This window comes from Ptychodera flava, unplaced genomic scaffold (assembly GCF_041260155.1).
Source record: "Ptychodera flava strain L36383 unplaced genomic scaffold, AS_Pfla_20210202 Scaffold_28__1_contigs__length_4768798_pilon, whole genome shotgun sequence".
NCBI lineage: Eukaryota > Metazoa > Hemichordata > Enteropneusta > Ptychoderidae > Ptychodera > Ptychodera flava.
In genome coordinates, this window is record NW_027248350.1 from 2,799,608 (window position 1) to 2,827,191 (window position 27,584).

At 37.7% G+C, this 27,584-nt stretch overlaps 2 protein-coding genes across 2 annotated transcripts; both read left to right on the forward strand.

Annotated features, from left to right (window-relative positions):
• Nucleotides 1-692: 692 nt before the first annotated feature.
• Nucleotides 693-21,710, forward strand: LOC139126965 (uncharacterized). The gene is made up of 7 exons (XM_070692883.1): nt 693-930; nt 2,516-2,616; nt 2,845-2,995; nt 3,368-3,598; nt 4,000-4,106; nt 18,616-18,708; nt 21,273-21,710. The coding sequence occupies exons 2-7, from the start codon at nt 2,530-2,532 to the stop codon at nt 21,708-21,710; spliced, it is 1,107 nt and encodes a 368-aa protein (XP_070548984.1). The 5' UTR covers nt 693-930; nt 2,516-2,529.
• A 54-nt stretch (nt 21,711-21,764) lies between these two features.
• On the forward strand, nt 21,765-26,785 carry LOC139127000 (uncharacterized). Its single transcript, XM_070692926.1, has 4 exons — nt 21,765-21,961; nt 22,849-22,986; nt 23,710-23,889; nt 24,368-26,785. The coding sequence occupies exons 1-4, from the start codon at nt 21,887-21,889 to the stop codon at nt 25,619-25,621; spliced, it is 1,647 nt and encodes a 548-aa protein (XP_070549027.1). The 5' UTR covers nt 21,765-21,886; the 3' UTR covers nt 25,622-26,785.
• Nucleotides 26,786-27,584: the final 799 nt, after the last annotated feature.

Sequence of the window (27,584 nt, forward strand, 5' to 3'; positions counted from 1 at the left end):
ATTCACATAGAGGCCAAATTAGTTTCAACTTATAAATAAAGGCCAATTCGATGCATACTGAGTTTAAATTTGTTGCTTTCTGAAGGCTTGGACAGAATTAGAAGGTTGCACTGGTTCTATTCAAAAACTTGGTGTATGGGAAAGTCTCAAAATTCACGCTCGAACAATCATGGCCTTCCCCGTCTCCATTTTTATGCCAGTGCATATATATATATATATATATATATATATATATATATATATATATATATATATATATATATATATATATATATATATATATATATATATATATATATATATATATTACTGTGTACTTTTCAGGGTATCTTCGATACCTTGGACGAGCCAAACTGACGAAACTTGCGCCTTATCGAGGCGGAATATATATAATATATATATATATATATATATATATATATATATATATATATATATATAATATATATATATATATATATTATAATATATATATATATATATATATATATATATATATATATATATATATATATATATATATATATATATATATATATATATATATAATACCCTAATTGTGATGAGTAACATCTACATAAAAATCTGAAATGAAAGGTTTTCAACTTGCCCTATTTCTTGAGGGCGTGGCAATGGAAAAACCAAATTTGAAAGCCGTACAATCAAGATAACCTCGTCCGTTTTGAACCCGGATATATACCCTGACGAGAGAACGGGCATCACGGAACTCTTGCAATGGATTGAAAGCAGTGCTTACACCTCTGCAACAAACGTCGACTGAGCCAAGAAAATCAAAATGAAGCGTGGATGAAAGCTCTCTATCGATGAAAGTCTTAGCCTTAATTCATACCTCGATAGGTGTGGTGTTTCATGGCCTGATAAGACCAACAGGTGACCGCAGTAGGTACCCCAAGCTACACAGTGCATACGGTAAGCGATCGGTAACGTATAACTGTAATTTTCATAGAAATTTCCTCTAAACACCGGCATTGGAATTTATAGGTGTATCAAATTACAAACGAAAGGTTAGTATTTATACCGGCCAATACTAGTTTGTTGTCAATAAATAAACTACTGCAGCCTAACTTTTAAACTATGTGTATTTCAAACTGCAAGGCCGGCTTTCTGAGGCGATTATAACAGTGAGGCAAAACTTTAGGATAGTATAAGGCAAGCCAAATCTGTCTGTTAAATTTCACTTTTGCTTAAAACGATAAACATCGCTTTTGGTTCAGATTAAGTAATCAGGAGAAAGTCAGAATAGCTAAATAAGTAATCAATTTGTGTAGAGATCATCAAACATGAACAACAGCAACTGAGTAATACAAATTTAACTCATTTAGAGAACGTCAGACATCATAAACAACAGGAAGTCAGCCATACAAATTTGAAGCGACTCAACTCAACAACAACGACGAGTTGTTAATACAGCATCACAAAAATTCATAAGAGCAATACTGCCTGTTCTTTGGGTAATAACTTTCGGTAAATTATTCTTGTTAATCGTCTGAGTGTTTTGCTTTGTATCGCAATTGCCTTACAATGTTTACACTAGCGCCATGTTTACTCCACTTGGAGGACGTTGCACTTAAAAGGCTCAAATAGGCGGTTGCGCATGCGCAGCTAAGGTGTGATGATGACAGAGAATGTTAGTCTGGTTCCCTGCCCCCTTTCTGCCGCTCCCCTTTCTACCGCTGGCTGCGCTACACTCACGAAGAGAAAGTGGGCAGGGAACCAGACTAAGAGAATGTTTACCTAATTCGAAAAGAAAAATTCGCACTTGCGTACCTTGCATTTCACGCTGTTTAAGATTAATGCCAATTGCATATATAAAATGTGCCTTACACAAGCTGAAAACCATCAATAATGATCGAAAGTAAAAATTCAAGTGGCTTGAACTACTTATGTCATACACAAGTCAGTCTAAAAGAAACTTAAGACACGTATAATCATTTTTGCTCGTTATTTTATTGTATAGAAGACATTTTGCCGTTTGATATATGCACCATAGAATTTCATGAAACGTTCAAAGAGTCGTACGAAGAATTTGAGCTGAGTGTTTCAACACCCATCTGATTACCATTTGTGCAAGTGCTTTTGTCGATCTTATGATCACACTGTTGTTTTTTTTGTAAACACATAATCAAGGTATGAATAATATTTTGGCTTCATGCAGTAGTTTCGCGAGTTTCATGCGTTGCGTTTTAATAAATGTTTACGTCCAACTACAACGAATTTGACTCAACAACGCAAGTCGTCCTTGGCTTGGTACTCAATGCAAAATGGAGACATTGGTCGGTACCGATATGTTAAATAGCACCTCTGCACAATTTACGGCATTTTGAGAAGTGCTGTGCATCTCTTTACTGTATTGACGTTTCGACCTTAGGAACTCTCGTTATTATACAAAACAGTACATTTTAGTACTTTTGTTTAAAAACAAATGTATAGAAACATTTTCCTACTACTACCTGAAATAATAATTTGTACGTGGGCTCTCATTCTCCTGTTTCAGAATAAGCGATCAAGATGGCAGAGAAGGATTACAATATAAATATCCCCAAAAGTCTGCAAAATCATGGAATGGTTGTACATCCACGCAAAACACTTTGTGGGGTTAGTTCTTTATACACTATTGTTTTAACATGTGACGATAAACCTAAAAAATAACATTCATTGTCTTTTTTGTTGATAAACGGTCTAAACGCAGAAATATTGTGCATGCAGAGCAGGTACTTATTTATCAAATACGTACTCTAGTAGCCTCCGAAGACTAGAATTTTGTTTTGTAAGTTTTTCGTTACTAGAAAAATAACATCTTCGTCTAATTATCTTTTGCTGTAGTCGGATGACACACTGACCATATTATTTTTGGATGCCCTCCTGAGGGACACAAGAAAGTACATAGTAAAATTCATTACGTCTAGTGGGAGTGTTGCAACAGCCGAAGGTGTAAGACTGAATGAATATATCCTTAGCGTAAGACTTCCAAAAGGTAATGTCTGGCACATCCCTATGTAATACATATAAACCAAACACACAAACACACACACACACACAAACAAACAAACAAACAAACAAACAAACAAACAAACAAACAAACAAACAAACAGAAAACTATTTATTTAAGTCAATGCTTGAAGAAGACAAATAGAAAACGGTCAATTTCGAACATTTATTCATACGATAGCACATATAATACATAAAATGGCGAACAGGTGTCTTGTTCCAGTAACATTAACAGGTTACTACGAATTAAAAGGAAGAAGTGTGTCTCACTCTAACCATTTGTCACTTTTCTAAAATGTTTTTATACACGCACAATATTTCATGTTTACTTAACAGACATTTCCCTTTGTACATTTAGAGCTGCCTGCTGGAAGCACGAAAATCAACGTCTACAAGCCAGGGACGGTTACCACTCACCTTGGGGAATGCACACTTGAAATTCTACGCAATCTTGATATGGTTTGCGACCTGTTACAGCAATCCTTGAAGCCGGAGAAGATTCTCAGCAGAGAAGTGAATGTTCGTCCAGACAAATTCAAGTCATTCTATGAAATCCTAGCGGACGCTCAAAGGACTATTCGTAATACTGGTGAGCCCTAAACATATAAATATTTAGCGGAAAAAGGTAAAATGTCCCAATATCTTTCGTCAGATTCGAAAATGGAATCTGGATTTCGCCCACGCTTTGAATTCTATCCGACTCTAGCTAACAAGGTAGTTAATTTAAGGTGTGTGCTGAACAGTTCTTTTTTTACCCTTCCAGGACTGGATTTCATTTTTTTGTAGAGTGAATCATGTATGCGACACATCACAATAAACTCACTTGTCATCATTGTATGAAAAATAATACACGTGAGACAAATCCATTAGTTGGTCGGTCATGAGAATTTTTTAGCAGTTTAGGCGGAAAGCAGTGTCAGTTCTTCTCTGATCCATTTTTCTGCACAATTGGTCCGAGAGATTTTACAAAAATGCTGTTCAACTCAACAGGGGAATCTGCAGCTCTTGATTTGGGAGATTTCTGTGATCAGTATCCTACCGACACTGCTCGGACTTTGGAATTGTATAGTTTTGCAGACGTCTTCCAGACCTCCAAGGTGGGTTATCAAATTCATAAAAATATTCTTTCCAAGGATATTTTCATGCGGAGTAACAGTTTCCAAACTATGCTCTCGATGATGGTCCCAAGTTTTTGTTGATTACTCTAGATATTTTATCTGTAGTATGGTATTCCTAAACTGCGGTAGTTCATAAATAATTGAATAAACATATTACATGAGCTTACAATCATTGGCTGAATATAGCAAAAACATTTTAGCAAATATTAGATCTACACATGTTGTACACAATGAAATGTCCTAAATGAGTGGAAAAGTAAATTGTCGCATGCTGATTCATTTCAAATTTAAGCCAAACCCCTTGTACCGTTCGTTAGTCGATGAATAAATATGTGAATGAGCAATAATCTCAAAGATCGTTAAAGGGCCAGTAATGTTAACTTTGATAATTGTTTAGTTTTTTTTGAATATCTACCATAACTCCTTTTTCTACTCCCCAAAGCATGTTGATGTACACAGTGCAGCCTGTCAACACAACTCCTACGTGTGTTAACTGTATTGTTATTGTTGGAAAGTGACTTCCAGTCCGGACTAGAATTCAAATAACAGTGCATTGTACAAATACATAGACGCTAAGTTGACAAGCAAACTAGTGGATGTATCAACATTCTTTGGGGAGTAGAATAAGAAATTGCGGTGGATAGAAAATACAATAAAGAAAATATCAGCAAAAGTTAGCGTTACTGGCCCTTAAGGCCCATCTTCTAATCTGAGAACAAATTTGTCTCAGACTAGTCGATGTCAAATAATCACAAAATCTGTAGCCCTACCCCCTAGTCCAGAATTTTACATTTGCATAATAAGTGAGGTTAAAGTAGGTCAAGAGTGATAGACCTTATTATAATCTTACACAAATCACTGATGAAGCAGAGGTCACATTTAGGGTCAATTATCATTTTTCAAAATGAAGAAAATGTTTTCAGTATAAACAAACGAATTTCAAGTTCTGTTTACAATAACACGAAAGTTAATTTACGGGGCAAAGGTGACCTAATATAAGACAAAAACTGCAAACATTACATGTTGAAAGGGAAAGTCAAATTTCCTGTGTCAAATTCAGTTGGAGAATGACAACAACGAAACTATAAACTCTTAATGTAATCTTTCAGTATTTCACTGCCGACGCAAGTGTTCTGCTGAATTCACTTCCACTATCTGGTACCGGGTAAATCTTGTCACTAGCGCCAGGTACATTTGCATGAATAGCATGCGATTAGAAAGATAAAATTCATATATTATTGAATGCAGTTTATCTGTTGTATTGAGATGCTACGTGTCTCTTTGCAATAAATAGTCTAAATACCAGTACTCTAGTTTGGCCTACATAATTTGCGAAGCGTTGGCCAAATTTACTTGCAAAAGCTTCAGAAGTATTGTAGTTCACAGACACTTGCTATTATACTACTGGTCTTGCAACTGCGCCACTGTTGATACAATTGTTCGCTAATTGGTTATGCAAGTCGACCCTCCTCAGTATCCGTATATAGTTCAAGGTAGTCATCTGATTCACTGAAATCTCTCTCACTTATATGTATTGCATCTTTTCTCTTCTTGTCATAAATCATTTTCTATTGCTCACGATACTTCTCAGTGTGTCTGTAAAATGTTCTTAGGCTCGGTCATGCCTTTCTCTTTCCTAAGCCTTTTCTTCACCTTGAATATATAAAATTTGACCGAGAAATCAACTCCTATGAACGTTGTAGCGTCTATTACTGCGAGGGTCCCACCTTTATATATATGTGTGTTCTTCAGTGATAATATTTTTTTCTAATCGGCGCGAGATAAGATTTTGCTACAGCAGCTTTTGTAAATAACTGCAACTGCTAGTTAACGATCCATGGCCCGAGATCATGGTCTTTCTTGATTCTCAACCCGTGTTTCAAGGATTCTTTGTTAAGTTACAGGTAGCCCCTGAGTCACTGAAGTAGTCTTCGGTAGTTCAACTTGCATCCGTGCTAGCTGCATCTGCAACAGTTTCTATAATGTCATCTGGAGGTTGTAGTCAGCGTAGTCACTTACAGCTGTTCTCCTGGGAGAGCTATCGCTGGTGACGACTTAGTCTCCATTTATAATTGACCAGCATAATAGTCACCTTCTATGTTAGCGCTAAAACAACCATTCCCTCCCTTTTTGCATGTAGCAATTAGACAACTTAAAAAGTCAACTATCTGTCGATATATAGGCTATGCGACCATGTATTTGTTTTTCAGTATTTAGAAGGAATAATTCTATAGATCAATACTCAGCTCGATCCGGGAGTCAAACTGGAGTCCTATACTCATAGCCTTAGTTAATAGATCTAGTACGGCACCCGTTTGTTATGCAGTTCCTGATGAGATCAGAGAGTCTCATCTCATATATCTTAAAGGCCCAATCAAGTTGCTGGTCATCGTAACTTTGACTTTTTCTAATGAGCAGTTTCTTGCTTTTACCACTAGCAAAAACACAACTTAGCCTCTATCTTAAAAGCATTCCTGGCTCCAGTTGAATTCCCAGCTGGATCCACACTAGCGTTAGCATTGGTTGTCATCCTGTATACCTGCATCTGTCAAAATATTATTTAATGAAATCGCCTCGCTTTCTGTTTTCAGTAGATTGAAGAGAATTTCTGCGCAGAAAATTAACCTTAGTCAATTCATAAAAAGTGTATTCCGTTCATTTTATAATTAGATAGTATATATTATTGCAAGGACCGCTGATGTAGCTGCTTCCACAGTCAACCTTGTCTCATCTAGCCCATGTATTTGATTAGGTTGCTCTTGGCGTAATCTGCAATGCCAGAGGTTTTTGCTTTTCTTGTATTTACGTAAGTGTCCTGACCGAGCTTTACGTAGCGCTTACGGAAGCTTGCCTTTCATTAACCACTCTGCGTAACTGTGAGGTTTTAATATCATCATTGCAATATAATTTTTATCAGAGGAAGTATATTCCAATTCACTTTTGTAGCCCAACGATGATAATCATGCTGCTTAGTAACAGGTAAAGTTGAGGCATGATAGCCAGATGTAGTTCTACCTTGTTACAGTGATTTTATCTTGGGATCTTTGTCTGATAACAATTTTTCATCTGCAGCCTTCGAAGGAGCCCAACAAACCGTTTTTTTTTGGTGATAGGACTATTCCACTGTAGGTCCGACTTCTAACTCTTGCCTTGGCACTGGGGACGCAGAAAACATAACATAAGCACTATTGGATAGCCGGACTAGCCATTTTTTGGCCAGACCTTGAATACGCTGTTGTAAAATCCTAAGTATCCCCCTGTATTTCTCATTACATATTTTCAAGCTCTTTGGTGGGTTTTTGCCACTTATGAGTGTCCAATTTTACATACATACTTTTGTTGGTGAGGAAATGGTCCATAGAAATGCGCAATCGATGAATAGTCACAAAACCGATTAAGCAGAAAGACAGACTCATAGAGTCCATTACACAAGCACCTCTCCCTTCCACAAAGTATATGCATTCCTCTCCAAACGTAGAACGGTATAAGTCTTAAGTGCATCGACTTTATTTACGATATCTTCTAATGTTACACCTACACTATCGACACTTGATGAAACAAAATACGCACTGTTGAGTTGTTTTTGCTGTTTATACTTTGTGAAAAACAAGTACAATCCCCATATACATGGTTGACAACATTTACATTCTCATTGAAATTGCTGTACATACTCGCATTGGACGCTTTTGTCATTGACAAAGGTGACTGAGACACTCTTTGTAATATGTTCATTTTATTGGTTTCATATTCCATCAGGAGTTTTGTAAGCCGGTAGCTGGTGCCAACCACTATTGGGTTTAACTGACAATCAACTGATCTATGGAAGACAGTTTGACTTCCCAATCAACATGACTGTCCAGTGCACTTGGATAGATTGTTCATTGCCAGTTATTCAGAGATGCTGTAGTTGCATGGTATATTTCCTGCTGTATGCCAGGATCATTTAGTTATCACCAAGGTTGTTCTGGATGACACATTTAGCACATTTCTTATTTTGTGCGTGTCTTCTTACTGCAGGCCATCTATGGTCATATCAATTCCATCTCTGTAGCATTCAGTAACATTACAAATCGTGAGATCAAACAGTAAATCTCCTCAAATTTGAGCAACTCTCTGTAGATTTTATCATATTACTGACGCCATTATTTTCAAGGCTAGTTATTAGGAGGTAAAAAAAAACACGTCAAAGGTATCGAGCACGAGGGCAACACAACTGTCTATTTTGGACATCACACACAAAGTGTTTCTCCTGGTTTTGCCCGACTTGACTCTCCATATAGTGGCGCGGCAGAAGCAAAATTTTCATAACAATTGTGCATTTTGTGATAAAAGCATGAAATTTTAAATTAGCATGAATGAAGATAATCATAATATAAATCAATTTGGATACCGAGCCACCACAGGTTGAGCCTCGTTCTGTTGTGGGGGCCATTTTAAAATATGGCGACAATCAGACACTATAAAATCACCTACTTGCTGCTCTACCGATGACTCTGTGGGGAATAGTGGATGTATTTCCATCATAAATGCCCATTAGGATTACTATTTGCATATTTTTATAAACATAGAGCCTCGTTCTGGTGTGGCGGCCATTTTGAAACATAGCAATCTTCAATTACTGTAAAATCCCATAGGTGCTGTTCTACGGATGATTCTGTGGTGAATAGTGGACGTATTGTCGTAATAAATGCATATTAAGATTACGTTTTGCATTGTTTATTTTTGCATTATTTCAATTTCTAAGAAAAACAATTTTAGACAATATTGCTGCCACAAGGCCAAAGTGGAAGATTCAAAATTGCTAAATTTAATCTTTTTTTACAATGAGCAGCTGTTAGCTTTCCTGTGTAAGTAGACTATCAGAAGGTACCGTTCGGAGTTTATTATTTTTATTTTTTTGTAATCGTTGATGCACATGTTTCAACCATTTCTTAGGGTTGTAGTTGGTATGTGTGCATCAAAATACGGCACACTCACCAGATTTTGCAAACTATTGGCCTAGATCGGCCCACGGCGGTGGTGGGGAGTGTATGAAGAGTTTGAGCGTAAGAACAGCGTGTCCCATGTTCTGCCAATGGATTGGGGTTCTTGAGTGGAAACATCGAATATGAGCAATAGTTTGACATTCTAATTATCGTTTCTAAACTTTATAATTGGCCATGACGAGTTTTGCAGGGCGTTCTTGCTCATAAGGCCTAACATGGAAATTTTGGCGGGAATTTAACCCTATCCTTCACTCTTGTTCATCTACATTCATACCTAGGTCTACATACAAAAAACATAATAATATTTACTGTATAACAATTTTTAAGTTTGAACGCTGAAAGCAATAACATTTTTTGGGAAAATCTCTCATATGTCCCAATAATTGTCCATGTTAGACATTTTTCATGTATACAATTAGTAGCGCCATTTAGAATTTGACCACGTGGAGAACACGATCATATTTTATATTATTTTTGGCTATATATATTATGTTTTATACATTGCTTTTCATAATCATTTAAGATAATGATCTTGTGTAACTTGATATAAATTTCATGATTTACAAATTAGTTTAAGAGTTATTTCAACGTCACGTCAATGGTCTATTGCACGAACATTGATTCATGCCCATCATGACAGCCCTGCGCCCACACAGAACTTGATGGGATGTAAACCGTCGATCTGGCCTGAAACGACGTTCTGCACCCCGTTTATTAGTTATGCATAGTTTACTTTACTACTTTAATGGAAAATGCGCTTAGCACCTTTTGATCATCTTAGCAAACGATCGGCTGTTCAAGTTATACGGTTTCCACCCCGACTAGAATTTACAAACAGTGCCACTGTAGTATGTAAAAAAATGTGAGAGGCTCCCCACCTTACTTTCCAAAATGTTTAATTTGTGTAGAGTTTGTCCTTGATTCGTTTCGGATATGTGTTCCTACATTCTTATCCGATTTTTTGTGTTAATAAAATGTTTGTTTCGCTTCGGATATATGTTGGGAAGTTTGGATTAGTGTGTACGGTAATGTTTTGTTTGTGTGCAGAAAGATTGTGGCGAGCCGCAGCTGGACCTATGGTGTTTCAAAGTTTGTTGAGTGGCCCTTTGATGCTTGCGTTTCGAAACCCGCGTGGTTTCTCATCAGTCGCAGTGTAGATTCTTCTCTTAGTTTTCTATTTGTTTTGAGTCGTCACTGTCTAGTAATCGTGAATAAAACTGAGTGTTGCGTAACTGCCTTTCGCATTCGCGTACGTAATCTTTTGTGTTGACAATGACGATGCCCCGACCCTTGTCTGGGTTTAATGGTAATGTGTCTATTGTTTGCAAGCCTGTTTATAGCGATTCTTTGGGTACGCGACATGTTTTGTTTCCTTGTTTGAAAGGATTTCTCTAGAAGTTCAAGTTCAGACGAAGTAGCTTCCAGAAAACCTTCAAGTTTTGTGTTCTCTGTTGTTCATGGAATCCAATTTGACTTTTCTTCGAATTGGTGTTGTTGCGATTGTTTGTGTCTCATGATGTGGCGTAGTCACATTTTACGACTATATTTGTTGAAATCCTAAGTAGTTTTATTATGTTTGGTTTTGTTGGTGTCGGAATGTATTTTAGGTCTTTGCCTACCGCTATTATTTCGGTGTTGTTAGTTTGAGCGATGATAGGTTCTTGATGAATTTCATGTTGTTTGTGTGCTGAGACTTTGTTACTGGCAAAAGGAAGTTTAACACCTCACAAGTACAAGGGCCATACAAAATTATTGGAAGAGCCCTTTAGACCAACCAGGGACAAGTTTCCCGAAAAGTGCCAAGTACACCGGACTTACCCAATATTTGAGGAAAAACATTGGAACAATAAAACTAGTCCATGGGCCATAATCCCAAACTGGTCAATTTTTGTGTGGGCGCGGGGCTGGAATGATCATATTTTAAACATCGTGTATTTTTGTCCTAATCTTGACAGTACAAAATTTTTATTCAAATGCAAAAACACGGTACCATAGTCATTAAATTGTATTACTCAATTTTCTTTCGTTTTAACAAACATGAAAGATAGGGAAAGCAAATCTCAAACACAATCCTGCACTTTTGTCAGTGATGTCCCTACTTGGCACTCCCCGGACCCGTGCTTGCTTTTGCATGGCTAGTCAACCGGCGAATATTTTATTCCTTTCCATGGTGTTTACATAGGCTGAGACAAACAAGTTTAGGCCTAAACGACAATCTTAGGCAATTGCCAATCATATTTTGGTTATCCACTTTACACGTACACCCAAGACCTAAGGAAGGTAGTGTTTGGTGGCCAATTATCTGATCAAATGTTATGTATTCCTTCTTATGCAAATAGTGACACTCCAGTCAAGATTGAAACATAAACCTCAGAGATTTGGCTCAGCAGATGACTTAAACGAAGACTGGTTTGACAAGATTGTCAAAATCATGATTTTACAATACCCTTCAAAACATGACTGTAACAGCTATTGCATTCCAATATGTTTCAAGTCTATTTCATATTTATGACGCGTCCCGGTAGTAAAAAAAAGAGATTTCATACAAGGCAGTGCCTATTATTATATTCTAGGTAAAAGGGTTGTAGAATTTGAGATAAGCAGTAACATTAATTTTCAATAAAGTTTGTAGTATGGGTAAGTTTTGGTCATATTTTATAAAAACAGTTGGAGATATTGCATATTACAATTTGTCATCTGAAAGAAGAATAAAATTACTTTCCAATGTTACCCCATAAATCATGTTATGTTAAAATATAAGCTAAGCAGATGACTTGCAAGGAGACACGCTTAACAAAAAAAGATGCGATTCGCAATACTTTGACTTTAAGGTACCCTTTAAACATGACCGTAACAGCCATTGCATCCCAATAGTTGTATTGTTAAAAGTCTATATCATATTTTGACATATTCCTGTAGCAAATAAAAGATATTTCATGCAAAGCATTGCCCTTCGTAAAATGTCTGATATTCCTGTAGCAAATAAAACATATTTCATGCAAAGCATTGCCCTTCGTAAAATGTCTAGGTACAAATCGGTAGAATTTTAGATAAGCAGTGACAGTAATTTGCAATGTAAAGTTTGGGGTATGGGGTAAGTTTTGGACATATTTTATAAAAACTGTGGGAGATATTGCATATTACAATATGTCATCTGAAAGAAGAATACAATTACTTTCCAATGTTACCCTATAAGCCATGTTATGTTAAAAATTGAGCTCAGCAGATGACCTACAAGAAGACAGGTTAACGAAAACGCATTACCGTTAGCAATACTGTGATTTTGCGGTACCCATCAAAATATGACCGGTAGAGCTATAACATTCCAATCTTTTTTTCTGTTAAAGTCTATTTCACATGATAAACATGTCCATGTAGCAAATAAACAGATATCATACAAAGCATTGCCTTTTTGTATTATGCCAAGGTAAAAATTGGTATAATTTGATATTAGCTACAATTTGCATGGCAAACTTTGGGGTATCGGGTAAGTTTTGGTTCTTTTCATAAAAAAATCTATGAACATATTGCTATTTCATATGTCATTTTAAAGACGAATAAAGTTCCATTCTAATGATACAACAAGTCAGGTTAATGTTAAAAACGCTTAGCAAATGACTTACAAGTACTAGTACTACAAGACAAATAAAATAGTCATTTTGCGGTACTCTTCAAAAACAACCGTAAGAGTTAATGCATCCCTTTTTTCCTGTTAAAATTTTATTTTGTATTCTAGGGATCCCATGGCTTCTATAATACAGCTTTGATATCCTAGAGGTGCATGTAGACCCCTCTAGCCTACGGAATAATATTTCTTGACTGCTGACATAGTGTCGTCCTTTGATAGGATCTAATACCGTGCATTTTATGCATAAGAATTGTGTTTTTGTCGGTATTTACCCGTTTAACAAGTCAGACGATTAAGAAAAGTGGAAAAAAATTGTAAATTACTCTTCCCATATTTTCTTATTGAAAATATTCAACCCAAAAATACTCAACGCGTTGTGCAGTTGACATTTACTAGGTGAGAAATACCTTGTCTGGCGGCCATTTTGAAAAATGGCTGCCATGGCAACGCTTCAACAGATTTTCAGTGGCTCGGTATCTGAATTTGTTCAACACATATTAAGGCACATGTGAGCCAATTCAAATTTGGTGCTTTTATCAAAAAATGCATTGTGGATTTGCCATGCCACACACTAATAATGAAAGTTTTGATGGAATAATTTGCAAGATTGCAAGAAAACATAAATGAGTCTTGCCAAGTAATTTCAGAGAGACGCACAGCGGGGTGGAGTTGGCATCAATATGTTCTTCTTTCTGCAAACAACTTTGTACTAATAATAAATATAAAATCTTGCATACCAAAAATAACAACAAAACTGTGAAACGTTTTCTGGGGAGCATGAAAAACCTTTCTCTGACTTTGATGTAGCCAATGCACAGCTGCAAATAGCATTAGCCGTTTTAATTAAGGTTGATTTTATTATCTGATTTTATATCTGTTTTTAAGGAACTGCTCAAAAAGTTTACCAAATTTCGTCTCATACCACCTACTGTTCACCATATCATGTAACGCTGCCTGGGTGATATGCAGGTCAGAATCATTATATTTCTCATAAATCTTTTGGTTCCTCAGTCACAAAATTTATTTAGCGATTACGGGACCTGAAGTGCCTGCTTGACTGGGAGCTTGGTTGAGGTGGCCGTGCAATGTTTTTATTTTATGACCATGTCCCATAAAAGAGACTTAGGGCCAATGCTGCATGTGCAGCTTGGGACAGTAGTCTCACTGCCCTCTTTTTTACAACTCTTTCGGGAGCAGGCTTGAACCTTTCTACGCGCATATCAACGTCAACAACACCGACCACAAAGGCCCCGTTAGGGACTCCCTGGTGTCCGAGGCAGTGATGTCTTGTGCGGTGACGTTCCATATAACAGCAATTAAAGCATTGTATTCCGCCTCAAAGGGCACTCTGTTCTAATATGATCGGCGTCCTGAAACTTCATGAGGAATATCTGCACTTTCTTTTCGTATTGATAGTGGGGTCACTCCACATTGATAGAACCCTTATTGAAAAGTTGAAGGTACATCGTTTGTTGATACTATATTAAACAGGCATCTCACATATTCTCAACATGTTGAAATGGTAAAATCCACTGTCAGGGAAAAAATTGGCAGTCTTAACAAATTTAGACTATACAAATCACAGCATATTCTTGTTTCAATTCATAAAAAACTTATCAAGCCATACATGACATATGGTCTAGAGGACTGGGGAACCACATCTCAATAATATCTAGCTGGCATTCATAGATCACAGAAAATGGGAGTGAGAACTGGAACCTTACATTTTTCTCAACATGGAGACTCTTGCTAAGACAAGAAACATAGTCAAGGGGGACTTCAAAAAGCTGATGAACACTAGCATGTACGACAAGACCATTGAAGATGTCAATAAGCATCATCACTTCAAGTTTGTCCAGGTAAGTTGAAGTTCTGAAGCTACGATTACCAGATCAAGGATAATTGCATACTTAGCGACATGACTAGAACCAACGTTGACACTCAAACGATCAACAGTGCAGAGGTCCCAGTCCAGAATACCACCTAACAGTGACATCCGATGGCTGTTGATTAAATAAACAAGTATAAACAAGTAAAATAAACAAGTATATGGGCCCATTTGCTGCGGGACGACAGTACTTAAACTTTCTAAATTGCTGATGTATTAACACAACGATGAGGAGTTCACTGCCATATCCAGTCTTGATGTAAGCTAAATTCACGAACCAATGCCAACATTAGGAGTGTGTCTGGCGAGGTCACTACAACCTCAACACCATAGCTGTGCTATATGGACACAGACATAGCATCGTATATGAATTACCATTTATGCAGAACACATTATGCGCAAATGTCTGATTGACCAATTCCGGTGCCACAGAGTTTACAGCCTATATTGGACACTAGCAAGCTGACTCCTGGCATCCGTGACAAGTACTGCATTCCCAACCTGAAGAAGATACGGATAGAATGTCTACTAGAATGAGAAAAATAAGGTAAATCCAAGGCAGATAGTCACCCAGCATATACAAAAGGAAGACTACAGCCCAACACCCATAGGCAGGTTATGCGAGTTGGATCTTTAAAGTCGCCCACAGCGCTTGAACCAGGACCACCCTGAAGTTAAATGCTAATTTTGTACATACCGCATGAGTATAAACATTCATATACGGTCAACTCTAGAAAATCGAAAATTCATGGGGATCCCCGATCAGATGCAAGATGTAAAAATAATTACAGCTATGCCTGATAGACAAAGCAGAGCTGGCAGACTAACAAAGTCACTTAAGTAACAATCAAGCCAGTTTCATGCATGCTCAGGCTACGGACCCTAGGGAGGGCTGACGCTGTCATCCACCAACATTGTCCGGGTCTTTGTCACGGACTCTGTTGAACCCAGACTCCTCGGAATAGCCTCAATATATACAAAGATTGACTCTGCCATTCCACTGGCAATAATCTACGTATCATACTCTGAAATAGTACCACTATCGGACTCAATTTTGCTCTTCACTCAGCAAAAATATTTTATCTGACCCAGCTCGCGGCACTGACATTTCCGTTTACGCCTGAAAGGGCAACCACTTCGCCTATGGCAAAAGCATAAAGTATGTATCATTTAATCCCACATTAAAATAGTATATATTACGTTTAAGTGGTGGGCTGGCTGAGTTTACATCTTCTTGCAGAAATATATGTATTATTATTATTATTAAAAATTGTTTAAAATGCACTACACGTACGTCTCAGTGCATTGTACATAGCTGGATAAAATAATTTAAAAGTACAACCACACAAGAAAATTAAAACAGAAAATTACACATAAAACTGAGTAAAAAGATGGGTTTTCAAATTGCGCTTAAAACTATCTACACTTCTGGCAGTCTTAATTTCAAATGGCAAATCATTCCATAGTAAGGGTGCACATACTGAAAACGCTCTCTGTCCATATGTCTTGTTAAAATTGCCACGGGGCTTGGTTAAACATAATTTGTCACGTGATCGCAGGTCTCTAGCTGGTACATATAAATCTAATAAATCTCTCAGATAAATAGGTGCATTTCCATGGATAATTTTGAATGTTAGCAACAAAATTTTAAATCTGATGCGAGCCTCTACCGGTAACCAATGTAAATCTTTGAGAACGGGTGTGACATGATCGAATTTGCGCGTACGAGAAACTAACCTCGCCGCGGCATTCTGCAGACACTGTAGTCGTGCAAGTTGTCCTCTAGGGATACCAAACAAAAGACTGTTACAATAGTCTAAGTGGGACGTCACAAATGCATGGACTAGTTTTTCAGTTGTAGATCTGTCAAGAAGTTTACGAATTTTAGCTATTCTATGCAAAGAGAAGAAACCATTTCTGCACAACATATTGATATGGTCAGACATGCTACCGTCCTGACTTAAAGTAATGCCAAGATTTCTGACTGAAACTGAAGGGATTATGTCGCTATTGACCAATTCTCAGACTGTGTAGCTTTGTCACATCAGATTTTAGACTTGATGAGAAGTGAATAACTTCAGTTTTGTTGTCATTTAGTGCAAGCATGTTAGATTTCATCCAGCTGCGGACGTCGTCAACACAGAGTTCAATGTTATTCCGGATATCGTCAGGTCTATTGCAGATGACATAGATTTGCGTATCGTCCGCGTATATCATGCAATCAATCCCATGGTGTACGAAGATGTCTTCCAGAGGTGCAGTGTAGAGTGTAAACAAGAGAGGGCCGAGAACAGATCCTTGCGGAACACCGTATTTCATGCGAGAAAATGGGGATGATGCAGATCCAACCTTGACGCGTTGCTGGCGATCAACGAGGTACGAACGAACCAAGATAGACATTTGCCTGTTATACCGAAACGAAATTGTAGTCTCTGAAGCATAATTTCATGATCAATTGTATCGAACGCCGCTGATAGATCTAACATGATGAGAATCACATCATGTTTGTTATTCAAGGCAAGCATTATGTCGTTGTGAACACGGAGGAGAGCAGTTTCTGTGCTATGGTTAGCCCGGTAAGCGCTTTGAAACTTTGTGAAAAGACTAAATTTAGTAAGGTGATGGTTCAATTGCTGAACAACAGCCCGTTCGAGGACTTTCGATAAGAAAGGGAGATTTGAAACCGGCCTGTAGTTCTTCAGAATGTTCTGATCAAGATCTACTTTCTTTAACAATGGACGAATTATCGCTGACGTGAAATGACTCGGAACGATGCCAGTTGTGAACGAATTGTTGAATAGATCCGCAAGGAAAGGTGCCAAGATGTGTACACATTTCTTCAACACTCCATGCGGTAGAATGTCGAGTTCACAAGATTTCGGTGATGACTGTTTCACTAACGCAATTATATCCCCAGGTGACACCGGGTCAAATTCAGCTAAAGTATGGCTCGGCATTACATCATTAATCTCACAGCTGTGCGGTTGTAGACCAATCCTGTCACGAAGTTGCGACACCTTGGTTTCAAAATAACTCATGAATGCTGAAGGAATCTCTTTCATTGGGATGTTGTTTGGCATGGCGTTGGATGAAGCTGTTCTCGAATCCGATAGCTCTGCAACAATGGCAAACAATTTCTTGTTATCTGCGTCTTCAATTCTAGTCCGATGATAGGCTGATTTTACTGCATCACAGCGGCGTGAATATTCCACGCGCTTTAATACGAACATTTGACGATCGATTTCTAACTGTGATTTACGCCAATTTATTTCTAGTCGACGAACCTCTCTTCTAAAAGTCAGTAGATCCTCAGTGAACCATGGTGCACGCACTTATTTAAGACTGATTTGCTTTTGACAGGGGCGACTGTATCGAGAGCATCGGTAACAACATCATGGAAATAAACATACACATCCTCTGGGTTGGTATTGCGTGGATGACCGATCATTTTGGATGAAATAATATCAATCAGTCTGCAATGTGGAGAAGATGTTTGTACTGTGTAATACCAACTGCATTTAGGCAAAATATTTGTCCTTATGTTTTTTGTATCATAATATGTAATCTCTGTTATTTTTCCAGCCACTCTTTTTGCCCTTATTAACTTTTACATTTTTGATTTCATTTACCTTTGGGTTTAAGCCAACTTTTAGTCCATAATCGCATGACATATTTATATGGACAGAAGATGGTTTTCACTTACACTAACGGCATCCTGCTATGCTAGCTGTGTGCTAGCTGAGCGCACCCCAATTTGGCAGCTATTATTATTATTATTATTATTATCATTATTATTATTTGGAGGGGGGGGGGCGAGTTTGTGATATCTATCATCATTTTCTTGCAAACAGGATCATATTTAGAAACGTTATGAATTCTCAATACATTGTCATGACGCCTTTTCATCAGTCATTTTACCAAAAGAGTTATCACCAAACGTTTATCTAAAAAAATCATTTAGTGATTATCATCTACCTTGTTTTATAGAAAAGATACCACCCCAGGCCGAAGAGGAAGTACGATAGCGTGCATACAGGAGTACATCTGTCTGATGTTTCGGTACAGGTTTCAATACCACAAGTAAGTACCTTGTATCATTGCAAAACATTCCCTATCTGTTAAATTCATATTGAATCGGGGTAAGTATATTTAAGGTGGAGCTGCATGTTGCGCACAGTGTTTTTCAAAGCAATGTATCTCATCAAAGATGACAAGGAAACCCCCTCATACCATATATTTTCAAAACGCAGTGACTCTAAAGTTTAGTATAGTAGCAATAGTTTACTCGAAAGATGAAATGCGTGTATATCGGGGGTAAAAATTTGGTATAATGATAAAAATTAAGCTTAAGTCAAAAACTTTCACTTGGAAGAAGAGTATATGTAGAAAGAAGACTATTTGTATTATCTATCCTCATTCTAAAATGGCATTGGTTGAAATAATTACACTCAAAATGATTAAAATCATGATTAGGAAAATTAAATTACCTCTTAATTAAAATTTTTGCCAAACAAAATAACATTTTGTTATATGATGTAATATTTAAAGAACATAATGTAAAAATTTCAGAAAATTTGACCCATACAGAATGGAGTTACATTCGTTGGATATCTTGAAATTTGGAGGAAAGAGAAGCCAGAAAATCGGTGATTTGCATATATTTGCACAAATTAACACTTCTTTATCACGCAATTTACGATTGCTTGGCAATCAAAACAGTGAACCCGGCCAGTATTTCAATCTTGGATTGACAAATTAATTGAAATTGAATGAGTATTTATAAAAAGTGATTCTTGAGCAAAATACGCTGTGTTGAGTGCAGTGCCCCTTCACAAAACGGCTGGAGACCATCTTAAATGTAAAAGGCACTGATGGAGTGTTATCCACTTGCGTATAGACACGTTTTTGCAACGCTACCACATAGATACCAGAAGAAATCTACGTCTCTTATCTGCTTGGCAATCAAAAAAGGTGAACCCGGCCAGTATTTTAATTTTGGATTAGCAAATTAATTATGACTGAATGAGTATTTATAAAAAGTGATTCTTGAGCAAAATACGCTGTGTTGAGTGCAGTGCCCCTTCACAAAACAGCTGGAGACGATCTTAAATGTAAAAGGCACTGGTGGAGTGCTATCCACTTGCGTACAGACACGTTTTTGTAAAGCTACCACATAGATACCAGAAGAAATCTGCTTCTATTATCTTTAAGGAAAGTGTCCGTCTAAATAACACAATGTTTCTCTTCGAAGTGGAAAAAATCGGTGCAAAATTGCGTTTTAAAGACTTTATCACTATTACGCAACACTGTTTACTTATTGACCTGCATATGTATATAATGTTTTGTGTTTTTTACGGGAAGGGCCTTAATATTTGTCTTGATTAATCGGTGCATTGTATCCCTGGAACTGCGGAAATCTGAAATTTTATAACAAATTACCCGAACGATCCAATGATATCACCACAATCTGTCGCCAAGTTTTAGGGACCATCTGTCATGAAAACTGGCCTAGATAAAATTGAACACTTGCATCGTTTTGACTGCAACCCTTCTGTTGATTTCGAAATCGATCATGATAGATTGTATTATTCGAAGTACAAATGACTAAATGAAGTTCCACGTTTCTCTGTGTTCATGAATAGAAGGTATACTTCGAGTGAGTTGCTTAATTCCAGTAATACTAAAGTGGCCATCAAACTTGGTAACATTTTAAAAACACATTATTTAAATGCAAACGGTCGATATTTGACGTGGCGACTGCACGCGGATCACGAGATATCGATAAAAACATGTCCTCAAAAACGTAAACGTTTGAATCCGGTGGCCCACCTAAATTCAGCTTCCGAACGTCGAACGTTCGGCACTGGGGCCATTGTCAACTAAGCTATGGAGTACGAGTCTACGCTAACACTGCTGTACGCCACAGTACCACTCGCGTCGGGGTCGGTCATGCCCGGGGGGGGGGAAGCCGAGTCTTACTGACTCGGAGAAAAAAAAAAACGGAAAACAACGTTTGCTGATCCCACCAGAATTCGCAAAGGTGACTAGCTCTGATACGTGCAGTTGATACCACCGTGTGGTATGCACGCATACCACTCGTCGCGGCGGCCGCTGTGTATCGAACCACGCGTAACTGTGTGGCAGACGACAAAATGTATTCATCAGAGGCGGCTAATACTTAACACGTAAAAACTGATATCCATGTGGTAATGGTTAAAAATATAAAAGAACTGACCGAGAATAATGAAACGACAGAAACTAAGGAGAATTAAAAAACTTACCTGAAGTGAAGGCATAATGCTGTATATAAAGTCTTCGCAGTGGGAGGTAAAATTGCGTTGTTCGAACTTATTATGGACTTCCTAGAATATCGTCAATCAGCACAACAACAAACCTTCGGGGGATTTCCGGTCATAATCAGAAACGATCGTAAAACTTCGGGATGTGAAAAATACGCTCGGGAAATGACATGTTTTTATCGATATCTCGCGATCCGCGCGCAGTCGCCACGTCAAATATCGACCGTTGGCATTAAAAAATGTGTTTTAAAAATGTTACCAAGTGGGAGTGCCTCTTTAATCAACCGTGTGTGTGGGAGTACAACAATGTCCTGATGTTTTGCGGTTCATTTGTTTAACATTCAGGCTGAGGAGTCATTTGAAAACTCGTCTTTCATCAACGAAATGGTGAATATGAGAAAGAAGAAAAAACTTCCTCCAATCCCTGCATACCCGATGCCAACATACGATGGCGCTAGTATAACGAGCATGCACTTGACAGATGACTGGCCGATGAATTATTCCGTTGGAACTCACACAACTGGAATATTCGACTCCAGAGGAGGTTTCCTGTTCATCCAAGATACTGGTGTTGAACTGTTTATTCCACCAGGAGCAATCGAACAGGGAAAGCAGCAGGAAGTTAGTATTCAACTTGACCGCAGACCCCAAAATGCTCCAGCTCTCGGACAAGGCGAATGTCTTGTCAGTCCTGTTGTAATGTGTAAGCCTAGCGGCCTAAATTTCAAAGTAGCTGTGGTTCTCAGTTTCCCCCTCTTTGTGTGTGGTACGACTTTAAATTAACCCCACTAATTTCACTACCAATTGCAAGCGGGGGTCAATCAGCTTGCTATGAAAGCCTGTCAAATGCTAACGATGGCGTTTGCATTACAACTGATGGTCGCTGTATTTTGCTTGTGAACCACTTTACTAACTATACTGTGAAGGAAGGGAGAGTGTCAGCAAAGCATACAAAACTCATGATTTTTGCCGACCTGCAAGATGACGTAGAGATCACTTTACGAGTGTGGCTCCTTCATCCTGATTGTCAACAGGTAAATATCTCTAACTGCGGTATTTACATATGGCATGTCTCCAGTGTTTGTCAAACTAAACTTGTTTTATACAAACATAATACCGTGTTTACATGCATATGTAAGTACTCATGTACACCACATGCATGCATGCATGCATGCATGCATGTATGCATGTATGTATGTATGTATGTATGTATGTATGTATGTATGTATGTATGTATGTATGTATGTATGTATGTATCTATGTATCTATGTATGTATCTATGTATGTATCTATGTCCGTATCTATGCATACGCTCCGATGGTAGCTTGACAAGTTTGATTTCTGCTCAAATTTGTGCTGCTTATGTATGGTTTGACATACAATTTGAAGTGTTCTAAAATGTTTGTACTCTGCACTGTAAATATTTCTTTGTCAAAATCATGACAAAGAATATAACATTTCTTTAGAAATCACTAAAAGTAGCTGTGATTGTTGTGCGGAATATGTGATATATATATATACTTTGGGAACTTCTGTCATCCTTTCCGAATATGCACTGTATGACTATTCTTTGCTTCTCTATACTGTCAGAGCATCCTATGTCTGTTTTTATCACATCAAAAACTATATTCATTGCAATTATTCCATTTCAATGTCTCCAAATAAATATGCTTAAATCGTCAACTATTCCACTCTTCCTTTACGCCGAGGGTTACACAGTCATTGTTGCAGAATTCGTTCACAACTCGACCATCATTTTTAGATTGTGCAGTGAGAGTCATTCGCAAAATTATTTTTTCAAATGTCAGACTCTGTATAGTTCAATTGCCTAATGTAAAAAAGACGGAAACATATTACATGATTTGGTAATAATTCAGGTAGAATATTGAGACATGTTCTTTTGGGGGATTTTCTTCTGTAGGAAGTACTTGATAATGAAACCCGGTTGGGAGGAACAGAAGTTTGTCCCCCAAATCCGTTCGTCGTTGATACGTCGGGCGGTGATGTTGAAGTGCACTTGCAGTGTGACCGTAACTGGGAGGTTCCCATAGAAGTATTGGTATGCATCTCTTTTCTATTGTACCTTCACTCACATTCGCCTAACACTGTGATCATATTATTGCATACACAACGTCAGCCTTCAAAGATATCATGTAAAGATTTTGAGAAATGCAGTATATCATTCATTTGATTCAATATTAATTACAAGCTCAAGCTCTTTGTAACCCATGTAATGGCTTTCTTCCTGCGTTGAAATTTGAAACAGCCTTTCGCTTCTCCTGGCATAAGAATGAGGTTTAGAAAAAGCATGGCATGGTAATAACGTAGAAAGGAAGAAAGTGGATGGGCATCACGAAAACAGTCGAAAGATGTTTATACATGGGCACATCCAGGCCTTCAAGTGCCAGCAGCCGTATTTGTTTATCTGTTAACTCTGAATATATTTTGCATTTAACTTTGAAGACATATTACGGTCTTTCAACATTACTGTGTAATGTGTTTGTTCCAAGTGCCTAAGATGCTGAAGATATTGAAAAAATTGGCAATACTTTCCCTTGGCGGAATTTCTAAATTTCAACTCTTCAAGTGAAACTTGTGAAATCTTTCATATTTCAGGTATGCACTTTGTCAATGTACTAATGACAGCTATGTGGTAATAGACTGGACAATTTTTCATAGATATGGACAAATGTGAATGTGTTTATTTTTCCTGAAACAAATGATTGAGTGTTGTGCATGTTTTCATCGTTTGCATGATCTCATATTGCTTGACTTCCTTCAGAATATGACATTGAGCCGGATTGTCGCAAATTGTGGTCCATTCCACGAAGATGTCATTATGACTAAAGTCAATGACGCAGCTGAACGCGTCCGCGTGGACTTGCACGTATCACAACCGAAGTCACATCAATCTGACCATGCGTCGTTTCGAATATCTAGAAAGATAAAACAAGAACAACCGGTAGGCGCAAGCAAAATGTTTTTCCTAGGAGCTATGTTTCTCAAGGAGTTACGTTTGCGTTATTTTATAATTGCTATTCAAAATACTGTGGTCAATTAATTAGGTGCTGCACTTTCTAACAGAAATGTTCAACAATATATGAAAACTCCAACTTCCCAAAGACTTGCGCTTGGTGAGAATTTGAAGGATTGTTTCCTATAGGCCCAAGTGTTCTCTACTTTCCGCTTTCTAAATGAACAAAGTTATGTTTTATGCTGTGCGAGATTACTTTGTGTTTGCTTAAGATATGAAATACTGACTGCATATTGGACGTCATGCTAAACTTGATTTGCCTTCATCATCGATTTCTGCTATTTAGGGTATTCAGTTACTTGTTCTTGTCCAAGATGTATCTTTCTGGTCTGACATTTTCCACTTAAAACTCTTGTTATGTTGCCATGGTGTATTCTTATACTAATCTATTTTCTTGTTTTTGTAGGCGAGGCCAGTGCAAATTTCCAGAAAGGTGGATACACAGCAGCGTGAATTACCAACAATACCCGAAGGTCTCTGCGTTGCTATATGTCAGCTGATGGATCCGAGCAATCCGTGCGGGCGTGACTGGCGACTTCTGGCAGATAAAGTGACCGTCAATGGTAAATCTCTTAATTGTTGTGACCGACAACTTCTGATGGAACTCTTACCGTTCCGTAGCCCAACATACCAATTACTAAGCATATGGCAGTCTTTTAGAAAAGGCTTTAGTCTTCGTTACCTAGAAGAGCTGAAGGAGTTGTTCACATGTATAGATAGGACCGATGTGGTTGAACTGCTTGAAGCTTTTTCATGTCTTTGCAAATCAGAGGGCATAGCAGCTGCGGATGCTGGAATACGACCACCTGTGCATTCCCAAATGTGTAATAAACATTTCTACACTGTTGACAGTATTGCCCGCTGTTGCCACTCCAATGATCAAGAGCGCAATCAGCAGCCTTTGCAACTCGAGAGCGAAAACGGAGCGTCATCAAACGAAATGGAGGGTGAAGCTGCTGCAAAAGGCATAAACCAGAATTGCCAGGGTGAACTCGACAGCCACTCAAATGCACATGCAGGTACTATGCACCAACATGTCAAAACCGAAGTAGTTAAAGAGACAAGGACAAGATTGCTTGATATTGACTATCTACAGGACGTAAGCCATGAACATGATGAACAGCATGGTATAGATGTAAATGAGAATATGAAACGTGATCCTCAACTAAGCAGTGGTGATTTTGTCACAAATTTGTCCATCTTGACCAATCATCTGCCAAACGCCACAAATGATAGGATGCGTACCTCCACATGTTCAGATAATCCTAAAGAAGAACGGGATGAAATTCTCGTCGAGGGAAGTATATGTAGAAAAGATATGGATGCACCGAGTCGCAAGATATTGCATCCATCTCATGCTTGTCAACCCATGAACGGATCATCCTTTTGTGTTTGTCTCAACAAACACGAAAAAGCGCTATCGCCTACACGGAAACCACACGCCTGTGCGGGACGTGTCTTCTCTGAAGAGGCACTGGAATATTCCACGGATGCAATTGAGCAAAAACACCTCCAATCCAATAATGGAACAGTATACCAAAATGACATTGGGAATTCTGATATCGCACGAGATTCAGCATATGATTCTCTATGGCAGTGCGAAAGTCAGTGTACAAGTCATCGATCATCAGGATCTGGTGAACCAACACCAAACATGTAGTGTAACGCTTTCCTCCATTCCCTCCCTATGGTTTCTAATCAACTACGTCGATAGTTACGATTACGACATACAAACTTTACCATGATTCATTAAGCTTGCTTACGCTTCACATCCTAAAGTAACCATCTGTCTTGGGTTAAGTGATTTGTTATTTTAACAAATGACATGGTTATTGGAAATGACAGAAGGCTGATGCTGATTCCAGATTCAATTTGAAAGTTCATCGACTCCTTTATTTTGGCAATATCTTCTATACTTTAATATATTTGAAATCATGTGAATTTATGTAAAGCCAAGTTAGTCATTATATATTCGTAGATTTTGAAACTATTGAAATAGCACTTTGGGTGGAGGGTTTGAATTTGGGTTATTGTCGTGCTGATTTGTAACACTAATCTTAAGTGTTGCTTATAACCGACAAGTGTTGTGTCTGCAGCTTCAGGTACTGAAAGTATGATGCATCTAAACTGGTACTTCAGCAGACAAAGGGAGAAGTGTAGCAACGTTAATGCTTGCGCGTATATCATACTAAAAGTATGGAAGACAGCAACATTCGTTTAGGTGAACTTGTAAGTAGGGCGCTTATTCGAATATTTATATTTTTTGACAAGATGCAGGCAGAAGGATTATGCACGATCCCATAAACTATATTAAGAATCCTTACAATAGTTACTTTTAAACTTTTCATTTGGAAGTACCTGTTTCCATATACATTTTTGTCGACTGTTGTTCGGGGATGAAGAAAGTTAGATTGGTATGTTTATTTATTAATCATTTAAAAAATTGGTTGATAACGAGGTTACACTTGCAAATGGTGAATTAATATCAATGTTTAGCTTGTTTTCTGTTTCTAAGGCAGGGATTTTAATGCAACAAGATTTTTTTACTGTACAATCGATCAGGCTTCAATATTATCGTACCAAACTATTCATTTTTTTGATTGCTAAACTGCAACATTTAAAACAATATAACAAATTCATGGTATACTTACATATTAACACGTCTAAAGCGTTTTCTGAATTTAACTTTGTCAGCAATTACTGGCTTTACACATCAGTATTTTATTATCAATTTGCTATATCTCTTATTTGTCAGTGTTGACGCAAGTGTTGATACCTGAGTGTGGCGCTTATTGTGAATTTACATGGTTTCTTTGTTGACAAAGTGCAGGCAGAAGGAATATGGGTTACACTTGTAACTGGTGAATTATTATCAATGTTTAGCTTGTTTTCTGTTTCTAAGGCAGGGATTTAAACGCCACAAGATTTTGTTTTCTGTACTATAGATCAGGCTTCAATATTGTGGTACCAAACTATTCAATTACTTGCTTTACACATCAGTATTTTATTATCAGTTAGCTATATCTCTTTTTTGTCAGTGTCGACGCAAGTATTGATACCTAAGTGTGACGCTTATTGTGAATTTACAGGCACATAGTGCAGGCAGAAGTATTATGCACGATCTTATAAAGTATACTTAGAACCCTTGCAATCCTTTTACGCTTTTCATTCGAAAGTACCTGTTTTCAAATACATTTTTGTCTACTGTTGTTCGGCGATGAAGTAAGTTAATTTTATACTCTTGTAGCAACAAAAGTTGCAATGGCACGCGCTTTTGTTTACAAATCTATGTTGATCGCGTGACCGAGAACGCTAATATTGATAATATCATCACGCTCGTAAGATCCCATGGACCATGCTACCCGCGCAATCTACGTGTACACGTCTTGCTTTCTATAGCTGGCTGAATAACCGATGAATGAATTTATATTGTACTTGTCTATTGAAATACATACTGGTGTGTTCTTGAGTGTACCGAACTTTTCCACAAAATGTAATTAAGGAAGACTTTTGTTACTGCATTCAAAATATCGTTTTTTCCTTTCTATACATTGTTCGCTATAGCAAAGTTAACGTACTGTGCTCGTTATACAACATATATTTACTTGACGGAGTTGAGCCTT